Source organism: Pongo pygmaeus, chromosome 21, assembly GCF_028885625.2.
Source record: "Pongo pygmaeus isolate AG05252 chromosome 21, NHGRI_mPonPyg2-v2.0_pri, whole genome shotgun sequence".
Taxonomy (NCBI): Eukaryota; Metazoa; Chordata; class Mammalia; order Primates; family Hominidae; genus Pongo; species Pongo pygmaeus.
In genome coordinates, this window is record NC_072394.2 from 53,468,852 (window position 1) to 53,481,869 (window position 13,018).

General features: G+C 54.6%; 1 protein-coding gene and 1 long non-coding RNA gene across 4 annotated transcripts in view; one reads left to right on the plus strand and one right to left on the minus strand.

Annotated features, from left to right (window-relative positions):
* Nucleotides 1–12,353, plus strand: part of BCAS4 (breast carcinoma amplified sequence 4) — an 83,164-nt gene extending 70,811 nt beyond the window's left edge. Inside the window, exons 5-6 of one of the 2 annotated variants that reach the window (XM_063659082.1) lie at nt 11,168–11,264; nt 11,657–12,353. In XM_063659082.1, the coding sequence (XP_063515152.1) occupies nt 11,168–11,264; nt 11,657–11,706 (147 nt within the window). In that variant the 3' untranslated portion in view covers nt 11,707–12,353. The remainder of the gene's footprint in view (nt 1–11,167; nt 11,265–11,656) is intronic. The other variant, XM_054466494.2, reaches the window with a different exon arrangement.
* On the minus strand, nt 1,525–9,609 carry LOC129021323 (uncharacterized). Of its 2 annotated transcripts, XR_010125134.1 has the most exons (5): nt 8,759–9,609; nt 7,951–8,059; nt 6,202–6,452; nt 4,063–4,288; nt 1,525–2,211 (listed from the first exon to the last, which is right to left on the minus strand). It is a non-coding gene; the product is annotated as an uncharacterized LOC129021323 (long non-coding RNA). The 2 variants fall into 2 exon arrangements; XR_008496030.1 differs by lacking the exon at nt 6,202–6,452 and having other exon boundaries at nt 7,951–9,605.
* Nucleotides 12,354–13,018: the final 665 nt, after the last annotated feature.

The following is a 13,018-nucleotide window of genomic DNA, read 5'->3' on the forward strand; positions in this document are numbered from 1 at the left end:
GCTCATGCCTGTAATTCCAGCACTTTGGGAGGCTGAGGCAAGCAGATCACTTGAGGTCAGGAGTTTGAGACCAGCCTAGCCAACATGGTAAAACCCCATCTCTACTAAAAATATAAAACTAGCCAGGCATGGTGGCGCATGCCTGTAATCCCAGCTACTCCGGAGGCTGAGGCAGCAGAATTGCTTGAACCCTGGAGGCGGAAGTTGCAGTGAGCCAAGATCGCACCACTGCACTCCAGCCTGGGCGACAGAGCAAGACTCTATCTCAAAATAAATAAATAAAAATAAATAAAGATATACTTGTGTGTCTATGGTGATGAGACACTTACAGTCAATGGCCATGTGACAGGAGCAAAGCCCATGCGCCTTGGTGCTCAAGTAGGATGACTCCGGCACAAACCATCAATTGAAGGAGGGAGTCAGGACTCTAGGACAGAGGGATGGGGAGGGGCAGGAGGAAAGAGGGGACTTGGCCCATGGACAGCAGAGTTTGTTGGCCAAGTTTGGAGGGACCAGACCCGATCAGGAGCTGGTGCCCCACGGAGCCCCGGTTTTGGAGGGTGCCGTGACACCGACTCCCCCCACCTGCTGTCCCTGTGTGTGAGCTTAGATTTAGTAGCCAGCAGCTTGGCAAGACTTCTGGGGCCACTCCTCTGCTGGTTTCCATGTTAACGCTTTTCCTCCAGCTAAAAGCAGAATCTGTGGGAATCCAGGAACCTTCCAGAGCTGCCCCCTAGGGTCAGCATCACCTTAACAAGATTGCACCAGCTTGTCCCTGCTGCTGGCTCACCCTGGACACCGGCTGCCAGCTCTAGCAGCCCCAAGCCCTGTGCTTCTGTCACTAGGGCCTCGGCAGCCTCCCATGTCCACCAGCTGCTGTGGTCACTGGGTCGGCAGAGGCTGGGGTCAGGGCTGGGCTGGACTGGGCAGGAGGATTCAGATGGGAAGGGGCCGGTGCCCGCACAAGCTCTGCAAGGCTGTCCAGCCCAACCCCGAGGGCAGGACTGGACACGCAGGGGCTGCCTACAGAGAAATGGGAGGGGTTCTGCTGACAGCTGTCAGAGTGTTCTGGAAGACTCAGGGCCCTGGAGCAGACACAAACATTGCAGGCAGGACAGGCTGAGGTACAGAAAGCCCGGAGCCAGGACATAGCAGGGCACCTGGGACCTAGGGGACAGGCCCTGGGGGCCAGCAGTAGTGGGGGCTGCCACCAAGAGCTCAGAAGAGCCCAGTTGAGTCTCTCCTCAGCCTTTGACCAGCTGGGACCCTGGGCACGTGGCCTAACCCTGTTCTCTCCAAGCCCGCTTTCTCATCTGTACAGTGGGCGTCATCACAGGTGCTCACTCACGGCTCTTGTAAGCGCTGGAGGAGACAGTAGGGGAGGGACAGCAGCCACTGGCCATGGTGGGGGCCCCAGGTCAGCAGTCCCTTACCTGTAGGGCTCAGGGTAAGCAGAGGCCTCTCCACCGGCATCCTCTTCAGCCTTACGGAGCCTTGGCCTGGTGTTGTGAACCTGGAGTCACTGCCAGCTTGGATGCCTACAGGGCTCCACAGGTCCTGCAGGCCAGGCGGGGACAGTGGCAAACCAGACAGCGTGTGTCCTGGCTGATGGGGCAGCTCACTGCACCCTGTGGGAATGTGGGCCCGCGGTGGCCAGATAGCTCAGTTTTTCTAGAGAAATAGGCACTCAGTGTTTATTTGAACATCCCAGTTCTTCACTGTTGGCAATGAACTCATTTTTAAATTTGTCTGCAAGCCGGATGCTGACCAAAGGTGACCCGTTTGTGCTCTCTGAGTGGGCCAGATCAGGCAACCCCTGAGGGTCCTGAGGTTGGAGGGCAGATGCTGAAGGGACATCCTGGTTCCTGACTGAGAGCTCACCCCCAGCCCCACACAGCTCCGGGGGTGCCTGTGTGCTGGGACAGTGCAGATGCTGGAGCTGGGTAGGCCTGGGGTCGAACCCCAGCTCTGCCAATTCCCAGCTGAGTGATTATGGCCAAGTGACTTGCTGAGCCTCAGTTTCCCCTTTTGCAAAGTGAGATGGAGGATCCCTGCCTCTCTCAGCCGCTGTGGGGATGAATGCTCTGTGACCTTTCAGGTCCCATCGCGGGCTGGGCACTCTGTAAATGCTCCGTTCTTGGTCACTGAGGTTGAATTAAGAGAGGCTGGGGCTTGGTTTATGGAGTGAGACTGATCTGTTTCTTCGGTTGGCTTTAAAAAAAAATTATAGAATTAGAGCGAAGTTGCTATGATAGTACAGAGACTCTCTTTGTACCCCTCGGCCAGCTTCTTCTGTTGTTAACATTTTACTGTGTGCATTGTCACAGCTAAGGAACCAACACTGACACATTATCAACTCAAGTCCACAGTTGCTTCTGTTTCCCTAAAGTCTTTTTCTGTTCCGGGATCCCATACTACATTCAGTCATCATGTCTCCCCAGCCTCCTCTGGCCTATGACAGTTTCTCAGACCTTCCTGTTTTGTTTTGGTTTGGTTTGGTGTTTTTGGTCTTGGGTTTTTGTTGTTGTTGTTGTGTTTGAGAGAGGGTCTCGTTCTGTTGCCCAGGCTGGAGTGCAGTGGCAAGATCATGGCTCACTGCAGCCTCGACCTCCAGAGCTCAAGCGATCCTCCCACCTCAGCCTCTCAAGTACCTAGGACTACAAGTGCATGCCACCATGCCCAGCTAATTTTTTTGTTTTTTGGATTTTGTCTGTAGAGATGGGGTCTCCCTGTGTTGCCCAGGCTGGTCTTGAAACTCTGCACTCAAGGGATCCTCCTGCCTTGGCCTCCCAAGTTGCTGCGATTGGCCAGGCATGGTGGCTCACTCCTGTAACCCCAGCACTTTGGGAGGCCAAGGTGGGCAGATCACTTGAGGTCAGGAGTTTGAGATCAGCCTGGCCAACATGGTGAAACCCCATCTCTACTAAAAATTCAAAAATTAGCCAGGTGTGGTGGCGCACGCGTGTAATCCCAGCTACTGGGGAAACTGAGGCATGAGAATCGTTTGAACCCGGGAGGCAGAGGTTGCAGCAAGCCAAGATCACGCCACTGCACCCTAGCCTGGATGACAGAGAGAGACTCCATCTCAAAAACAAACAAACAAAAACACCCACACAAAGTGATGGGAATACAGGCATGAGCCGCCACGCCCAGCCTCAGACTTTCCTTGTTTTTGATGACCTTGACAGTTTTGAGAATATCGGGTAGGTATTTTGAACAATATCCTTTAATTAGGGCCTATCTGATGTTTTTCTCATGCTTAGACCAGGGCTGTGGGTTTGGGGGAAGAAGACCGCAGAGGTAAGGCGCCCTTCACATCATAGCAAAGATACTCAACATTGCTCGGCACTGATGCTGCTGGACGTGGGTCACCTGGCCGAAGTGATGTTTGCCAGGTTTCTTCACTGTGCAGTTTCTTTCTCCACTTTCCATACCCTGCTCTTTGGAAGCAGGTCACTAAGTGCAGCCCTACTCAAGAGAGGAGGGGCAGATGCAGACAAACAATTTGGAATTGTTTTGGAACAATTTTGAGATTTGCATCTTCTCCTTGTCTGCTTGCTTTTGCATCTAGCAGTTGTCACTTCTTGGGTGATCCTTTCTTTCTTTCTTTTTTTGAGTCAGAGTCTTGCTCTATTGCCCAGCCTATAGTGCAGTGGCACAATCACGGCTCACTGCAGCCTCGACCTCCAGGGCCCAAGCGATCCTCTCACCTCGGCCTCCTGAGTAGCTGGGACTACAGGTGTGTGCCACAATGACCAGCTAATGTTTTTGTTTTTATAGAGGTGGGGGTCTCGTTCTATTGCCTAGGCTGGCCTTGAACTCTTGGACTCAAGCGATCCTCCCACCTTGGCCTCCCAAAGGCTAGGATTACAGGCTGCCATGCTCAGCCTGATCCTTTCATTTCATTATTTAAACAACCCGGGCTTGAGTCCTAGCTCAGCGCATTTACTCTCTGTGTGACCTGCGTGACTCACTATTAACGGAGGGATCACGAGAACAAGAGGATGTGTACATCAGGCTGCACCTGGTGCTTTGAGCAAATAGGTTGGTGTTTTTTCCTACCTGTGACAAGAAGTACTGAGGTGGCCCGTTGAGCTGACAGGGCGTCTCAAGGAAGTAGTCAGGGACCCAGGCTTCTCCTGGCTGCTGTTCTGCCATCCGTAGCATGTGGATTTTGTCTTCCTGGTTTCAAGGTAGCTGCAGCACCTCCGGCCTCACTGCCGTGCTCCAGGCAGGACTCAGTGAAGCTGACGGCGTTATCCCCGTTTTGTAGAGGAAGAAAGTGAGGCTGAGGAGGATGAGAAACCCTGCCTTAAAGAGTGCTGTGAGGTTAGAAGTAGGGTCACCTGGTGTGTAGTAGGCATGGTTGTTTTCACAGTAGGATGGGCCTCTCTCAAGCTACCTGGCACTGGGGGTGCCCAGTGCCCTGAGGGATGAAGGTGGGCCTCTGGCAGCAGGCATCTGAGCTCCTCCACTTGGCTGGCCTGAGGCTTCAGGCTCCCAGGGGCTGGCCCAGGCTCTGGTGGGGCTGTGGGTGGCTGGGGCAGACCCTGGACAACCTCGGATCCCAGCCTGCGAGTAGGGGTACAGTGTGTCCGCCCCTCCTTTTAGGGTGGAGGATGCTGGGCCCAGCAGCCCTGTTGACCTGTGCCTCTTGCCTGTTCTGGGCGAGCCAGGACTGGCTGGGGCTGCAGTGGTCACCCAAGAACAGCCAGCCACATGAAAGTCAGGCCCGAGGACAGTCACTGAGGTGGGCCTGGCCCTGCAACTAGGTAGCCATGTCTGATGACCTACTATTCAGTGCTCACTTGGAAGGGAGATATAGGGAAGGGTTTGTTGTTCCTGTTCTATTTGGGAGGACAGATTGAATTCAGAGGCAAACTATGGTCTAAGGATCAAATCTGGCCTGCCACTGCCTTTTTTTTTTTTTTTTTTTGAGATGGAGCCTCACTCTGTTGCCCAGGCTGGAGTGCAGTGGCATGATCTCAGCTCACTGCAACCTCTGCCTCCTGGTATAAGTGATTCTCCTGCCTCAGCCTCCCGAGTAGCTGGGATTACAGGCACCTGCCACCACACCCAGCTAATTTTTGTATTTTTAGTAGAGATGGGATTTCACCATGTTGGCCAGGCTGGTCTCGAACTCCTGACCTCAGGTGATCTGCCTGCCTCAGCTTCCCAAAGTGCTGGGATTATAGGCATGAGCCATCACACCCAGCCTGCCATTGCTTTTGTAAATAAAGTTTTATTGGCACACAGCCATGCCTTCTGTTTACGTATTGTCTATGGCTGCATTTATACTACCTGGGCAGAGTTGAGTGGTTGTGACAGAGACTGTGTGGTTTGCAAAGCCTAAAATATTTACTGTCTAGCTCTTTACGGAAAACATTTGCTGACCCTGACCTGAAAACCATGCAGGGTCAGGGATGTGTGATTAGGGCTTCCCAAGAGGGAGATGCGGGTGGGCCAAGACTGGCGAGGGGCTGCGGAGGGTTTGTAGAAACAGGGCAGCACAGGGCAAACAGAGGCCCTGAGGTGGTGGGCTTGGCTTTAGAGCAGAGCTTGTTCTGACTGGGGGGCTTCAGAAGAGAGGCTGTGAACCCAGCCGGGGCCTGAGGCTTCACCCTGTCACGTGCTGTGACAGCCATTTGGGGTCTTTGTGGGAAACGGAGCTGCTGGGTGTTGTGGATTGCCGGGGCCAACTCTGAGGCTTCAGCCAGACACAGCAGGTCACAGGAACCGTGGGGATCTCAGGCTGGTGCTCCTCAGCTCAGCCACCTTCAGCCATGAGGGACTGTGGGCCCGGAGCTGCCCAGTGGTCTGATTTTCCAAGAGAAACCGGCAGTCTGCTTTTCACGGGAAATCTGATTTTTACATGTTTGCAGTTAATTCCATTTTTACAAAATCACAAAGCCCCCCCAGCACACGTGCATTTGCCTGTGCCCTGCAAGTCTGGGAACTCAGGTGTGCAGGGTGGACACAGGGAGCTGCGGGGGTATGGGGAGACTCTGAAAGCAGCCAGGCCCTGCGCCCCAGCACTCCCTGTGGCAGAGGCAGGCCTTGGGCTGGGGGTAGGCTGTGGAGGAGCTCACAGCCGTGTCAGGTTTCTTTGTCTTGACCTATCCTATCCCAGGGCAGAGAACATTCCTGCCTGTGGCCTGGGAGGAGGGGGTGGGGAGCCAGATTCCAAAGGGTTGGACGTACCTCCTGGACCCCAGCGGGGACTCATTCCCAGCCGGAGGGCGAGGGGTGGGAGGTGGAGAGCTCTGAAGTCTTCTCTGAGATTTTCAAGGGTGAAAACCCTAGGGTTTGAGTTTGCTGCTCCATCCTCAAGGAGCCCTAGGGGGCGATGGGCAAGGGCTGGTCTTGGAGCTGGACAGGCCCGAGTGGACCCCAGCTCCAGTGCTCCCTCCCTCCTGGGACCTCTGAGACATCGGCAACTCCTCTCTTGCAGGCTGCCATGAGAATCCAAGAGAGAATGGGTGTGAAAGTGGTTTCCGTGGCATGCGGGTGTGCCGGTGAGGGGGTCTGCCTCCAGGGCGTGGTCCTGTCCACTTGCCAGGGCGTCTGCAGCCGGACAGCCCTGCAGGCATCTGGTTGTTTTCAGCCTCACACACCAGCCCTTACCTGCTGATTCAGGCGGCTGGTTTCAAAGCACTTGCTGCCACCCCTGGGGGTTTATTATCTATTTCAGGCAGGACTCTTAGTTACAAGCAACTGTGGTCAGTGTGGCTTAAAGAAAGAAGAGAATTTTGAGGCTCATGAACAGGAAAAGCCCCAGGGTAACTCCAGCCTTCAGCAAAATAGGGTTCACGCGCTCAAAGTGATATTGGCAGGACTCTGTCTTGCCGCGTCTTCTAACTCTGCATCCCTCTGTGTGGGGTTCATTCTCAGGCGGGCCCCTGGTGGGGTGGCAGGAGTGGCCTGTCGCCTGAACTCCCAGGAACCTCTGGGGAGAGCATCCCTGTCCCAGTAGCAAGAATCGCAGTGGCCCTGCCACATGCTTACTCCTGGACTAATCTCTGTAGGTGGAGGGTGAGCTGCTCACATGGGCTAGGCCTGCTCTTGGCCCCAGCCTGAGCTGTGGAAGAGGTGGGGAGCTGCTCGGATGGGGAGTTGGGCACACGGGGATCCCTTAGAAAAATCAAGATGCAGCCAGGCATGGTGGCTCATGCCTGTAATCCCAACACTTTGGGAGGCCAGGGCGGACAGATCACTTGAGGTCAGGAGTTCCAGACCAGCCTGGCCAACATGGTGAAACCCCGTCTCTACAAAAATACAAAAAACTTAGCCGGGTGTGGTGGCGGGCGCCTTTAGTAATCCCAGCTACTCGGGAGGCTGAGGCAGGAGACTCGCTTGAACCCGGAAGGCGGAGGCTTCAGTGAGCCAAGATTGCACCATTGTATTCCAGCCTGGGCAACAGAGCGAGACTCTGTCTCAAAAAAAAAAAAAAAAAAAAAAAAGAGGGGCCGGGCATGGTGGCTCACGCCTGTAATCCCAGCACTTTGGGAGGCTGAGGTGGGTGGATCACGAGGTCAGGAGATCGAGACCATCCTGGCTAACACAGTGAAACCCCATCTCTACTAAAAATACAAAAAAATTAGCTGGGCGTGGTGGCGGGTGCCTGTAGTCCCAGCTACTCTGGAGGCTGAGGCAGGAGAATGGCGTGAACCCAGGAGGCGGAGCTTGCAGTGAGCCGAGATCGCGCCACTGCACTCCAGCCTGGGCGACAGAGCGAGACTCCATCTCAAAAAAAAAAAAAAAAAAAATCAAGATGCTAGCACCCCAAGGGGAAGTGGACAGACAGGCTGAAATAGCACCCACCCATGCCCGCTGCTCTCCAAGACTGTGTTTTGGTCTGAAGAGGAAACACCTGAGCTTCCTGGCTCCTGCCCCTCTGCCCCTGCCTGGCTGACTTCAGCCCAGTTCTCCAAAGAGCTGTGGGTTACTCACCCACGTGTCTCCAGCGTGTCCTCCAAGGTGTCAGGCTTGGGCCTGAGTGGATGTGGAGCAGCACCAGCCTCTGCAGCCTTCTGTCTGGTCTTCCAGGCCAGTGGCCCTCCTGAAAAATGAAAGCATGCTTGTTCTCCATGGAGCCCCTGGGGGCTCCTAGTGATTGACTTCCTTTCTGAGTGCACAGGAAGCAGCTGTTCAATAATCTATTGTGACGTTTGGCCAGACACCGACAGAGCTTGTCTCCCTGCGACCCCCTTGTCCAAATGCAGGGATGACCTTTCCCCTCTGTGACCAGGAAGGATGCGATTGTTGGGAGTTTCTTGCATTAGTTCTCTCCAGGCCTAAAGACACGATCACATCTAGAGCTGCCAGCGGCCTCTCGCCACTCCCTCTCCTTGGCTTCTTCATAATGATATTGATTTTTCCTCCATTTTTAGAATCCATCTCCTTGAGGGAGGAGACAGAAACTCCATCCCTCTTCATAGAACCATTTCAAAAAGGAACAGTGGGTTGGGATGAGGCCCAGCTGGCCTAGGAGAGGCCGCCTGGCTGGGCCGGATGCTGGCTCTGGCCTGGCCTGGTCACTGACCCTTGCCTGGGTCCTCAGGACCAGGAGAAGAAGGGCCGTGTCTTTTCAGATCACAGAACACTCTTTGGCCCCTAGTCATGTGTCAGGATGAGAGGGGCGGGCTTTGAACTCCCATGATTCACTTGAATGTTGCATTTTCTAGATACTATGACAGCCAGTTCTCAGGCCGTCATTAAAAAGAAAGAAGGTGAAATTCCACACCCGTGGGTTACCCACCAGCCGCAGCCCTCTGGCTGGAGATGTATCTTGTGGCTCAGCTCCTGTTTGTGTTCTGATTGCAGTGCCATCAGGGGGACGTGTGTCCACTGACCCACAGAGGCAGGGGCAGCTGGGGAACGTGCTAGGAGAAGAGGGGCACGCGGGAATAGACCTCATCTCCCGAGTCATCCCCTGAGCAGGCTGAGCCAAGAGTGGCTGACTGAGGATTGGCTGGGCAGAACGTTCCATTCACCGTGTGTGAGGTTCACCCTTGGCCAGGTGCGTCACTTGTCCTGGTTTTCCAGATGTGGAGGTGGTGACGCAGGCTGGTACGAGGTCCCTAGACGTCAGAGCATGTTCTACCCTATTTAAGATCCTTTGATGGTTCCCTTCTGCAACAGGCTCGGTGTGGTGTGGTGGTAAGTCAAGGCTCTGGAGCCCAGACGTGATTACCTGGCCACTCTCACTTTTGGGGGACACATGAAACAGCCTCCTGCTGTCTCCACTGTCGCCCCTAGAGTGTATTCTCTCTCCTGCTCTTCCTGAAGCGCAGACCTCATCACACACACAGCCTCCCGCTTACGAGCTGCAAAGGCCCCCAGTGCTCATGGAATCAAGGTCATAGCTTGGCTTACAAGATCCCAAGTGGACCCCAGCCCTTTGTCTGGCTTCCTCCCTGTCTACGCGCTGATCCCCGCAGCCCCCACACTCCACCCACTCAGCACAGGCTGTTCCCTCGGCCTGGAACACCGGCCCTTGGTACCTCTCTACCCGTTCTCCTGACTCCTGGCCGGTTGCTGCTGAGGCTGTGAAGGTCCTAGACGGCTCAGCCCCTGGAAACTCCCCCAACCCTCTAGGATGAGCTGAGGCCCCATCTGGCTTCCCCAGGCCTTTGTGCCCGTCCTGCCATCAGCCCGCATCATAGGGTGGCATTGTTTCTCCTGGGTCATTTGTGTCCCCACTAAGTGCCATGCCCCATGAAGGCTGGGATGGTTGTCTTGTTCACAGCTGTGTCCTCAGTGCACAGGACAGGGCTGGCCTGGTGCACTGTGAGTTGGCGGCTGGTGGACAGATGCTTGGAGGATGTGTGACTTGGGGCAGGGCACCTCCTGAGTCTTGATCTCCCCCTCTGCACTGGGGTCATGGTGTCAAGTGCAGGGGGAGGAGAGGGAAGGGGAGCAGGCAGCATGGGGAGGGGCCTGCAGAGGTGTCTGGCAGTGGGGAAGCTGTCATTGGCCACGGTCTGGAGCCCACATCCCTGTACTGACACCCAGCTGTCAGCTGTAGCCAGAACTGGGTCTCAGCCAGAGTGGGCAGGGGTGGCCAGGAGATGAGACTGTGCAGGGAGCTGGGGGACAGGGTTAGGGTGTGGTGAGAAGGTCCCCTCCCTCTGTCCACCTTGACCCTGCATCCTTGCTCATCTCCACCGGCTCCAACCAGGAGCAGTAGCCCAGGAGCCCTGTCCTTCTTCTGGTGCAGGCCGTGGTCCTTGCAGCCTGGACTCTGCATGAGAATCACCCAGGAGCTGTGAAATGTCCCACACCCAGGCCACGCCCCTCACTAGAGACATCCGACTCCCTGGCATGGGCCCCGGGCATCAGTATTTCATAAAACTCCCAGGAGATTCCAGCGCATGGCCAAGTTTGACAGCCATCATTCCAGGTGCTTCTTGGTGACCTGGTTTTTCCTGGAGATGCTCAGCAGCCTGCTGGAGCCCGCCAGCCAGCGCACAGTGAGCGGCTCGATGGGAAATCTCCCCTTCTCCGCCTCCCTCCACAAAAATCCTCACCAGAAACGAGGAAGCACTTCTTAAAATGGTTTTGTTTTTTGAAAGAGTAGCACATGCATATGGCAGGAACTCCAGGCAGCACAGATGGGTACACAGTGGAAGAAAAGTCAGTCCTGGCCAGGCGCGGTGGCTCACGCCTGTCATCCTAGCACTTTGGGAGGCTGAGGCGGGCGAGTCACCGGAGGCCAGGAATTTGAGACTAGCCTGACCAACATGGCGAAACCTCATCTCTACTAAAAAAAAAAAAAAAAAAAAAAAAAAAAAAAAATTAGCCGGGCGTGGTGGCGCATGCCTATAATCCCGGCTAACTCGGGAGACTGAGGCAGAAGAATCGCTTGAACCCAGGAGGTGAATGTTGCAGTGAGCCAAGATGGCACCACTGTACTCCAGGCTGGGTGACAGAGCGAGACTCCATCTCAAAAGAAAAAAAAAACATCAGTCATGCCACCAGCCACAGCCACTGTACCCAGGCTCTGGGATGGCCCTGCAGAGCTGTCACATGTTGGTATAGGTCCCTTTGTCACATGTCTACCCTTCTCACCTTGCTTTCTTAGTCCTTCTCTGCCAGAACGTATTGATCTGCCTGGCTTTTTTTTTTTTTTTTTTCCCCCGAGACATTGTCTTACTCTGTTTTCCAGGTGGAGTGCAGTGGCACAATCCCGGCTCACTGCAACCTCCGCCTCCTAGGTTCAAGTGATTCTCCTGCCTCCGCCTCCCAAGTAGCTGGGATTACAGGTGCGCGCTACCATGCCCGGCTAATTTCTGTATTTTTAGTAGAGATGGGCTTTGACTATGTTGGCCAGGCTGGCCTCAAACTCCCGACCTCAAGTGATCCGCCTGCCTTGGCCTCCCAAAGTGCTGGGATTACGCTCATGAACCACTGCGCCTGGGCTGCCTGGCTCTTCTTGATGCCTACAGAGTATTCTGTTGTGGAGAGGGCCTGACATGGATGCCTTGGTCCCTTTGGGTGGCCGGCTTTGGCTGTCACAGGCAGTGCTGTCAGAGGAGCTCAGAGTCTTTAGTCATATGTGTGAGTCCTGCAGGATGAACTTGTAGACTGGGAATTCCTGGGTCATGGAACAAGTGGATTCAAATCGCTGATAGAGCACCATTTCTTGTCATTCCAGAAGTCATCTGCACCGGTGCCTGTGATGTACAAGCTGCCCACACTGTATAGGACGGAGGACTATTTTCCTGTGGACGCCGGGGAGGCACAGCACCACCCCCGCACCTGCCCTCGGCCTTTGTGAGCTTTGTGGTCTTCCCATCAGGAACACTGGAAAGTGACATTGTGTACATGCTGCAACTTGGGGGTTTTTTCTTTGTATTGCTGTTCATTTTATATTTTAAAAATATTTTTAAAAATGTCGAGATGGGGTCTCACTATGCTGTCCAGACTGATCTCAAACTCCTGGGCTCAAGTGATCCACCCCCCTTGGCCTTCCAAAATGGTGGGATTACGGGCAGGAGCCTCCGTGCCCAGGCTGCTGCCATTTTCAGATTCCTCCCTGCCTCATGTGAGACCACAGGGTTTGGAGAAGCAGTTGGAATCCACGTGTGGTGATGTCTCCCACGCTGGCCTGCCTGGGATTCTGATTCTACAGGGGTTGAGGGGCCAGGCCTGGCCGGGGCTGATGGACAGTGGGGACTTTCCTTCTCTCCATGATGGCTTTGCAGGGGCTCCATGGTCCTTCTCTCCGTGATGGGTTTTTGCACGGGGTGCGCTCTGCCACTGTGGTGGGTGGGTGGATGCTGGTTCTGTTGCCTCCAGACCTCGGTGCCCACAGCCTTGAGGATCCTTCCAATAAAGGTGTCAAGAGCTCAGCCCTGGTCTGGTGTGAGAATGACGGGGAGTGATAGTTTCCTTTTCACCTGTGCAATGTTTTCTAGAAGGTTCCTCCTTTGCCTCACCTGTGAGGGCCTGATCCTGGGCACCTGTTGATGTGGCTCCAGCTGGGGGAGGGGATAGTCCCGGCCTTTGGATTCCCAGCAAGAGTGCAGAGGTCATTAGGACCCCCAGGTTCTTCAAAGGCTTGTTTACCCACATTTCTTCCCATGCAGATGAGTTTCCTGCTGTTGTCCTAACACTCCGGATTTCTCACTGTGGCTTCAACCTGCAATGGGTATTTCTGGAATTCCTCGAAGAGCCAAGAACACACACATAATTCCCCTATGCACATACAGGACTGAACTGTAGACCTGCATTAGAATTTCAAGATAATCTGCCTGGGCAAGGTGACTCATGCCTGTAATCCCAGCACTTTGGGAGGCTGAGGCAGGAGGGTCGCTTATGCACAGAGGGTCAAGACTGCAGTGAGCCGTGATTGTTCTACTGCACCCTAGCATGTGCAACAGAGCAAGACCCTGTCCCCCACACCCCAAAAAAGTTTTTCAAGGAAGCCTAAAATAATGAATCTGGCAAGATAGAGTAGAGGCCAGTTGCAGCGGCTCATGCCTGTGATCCCAGCACTTTGGGAGGCCGAGGTGGG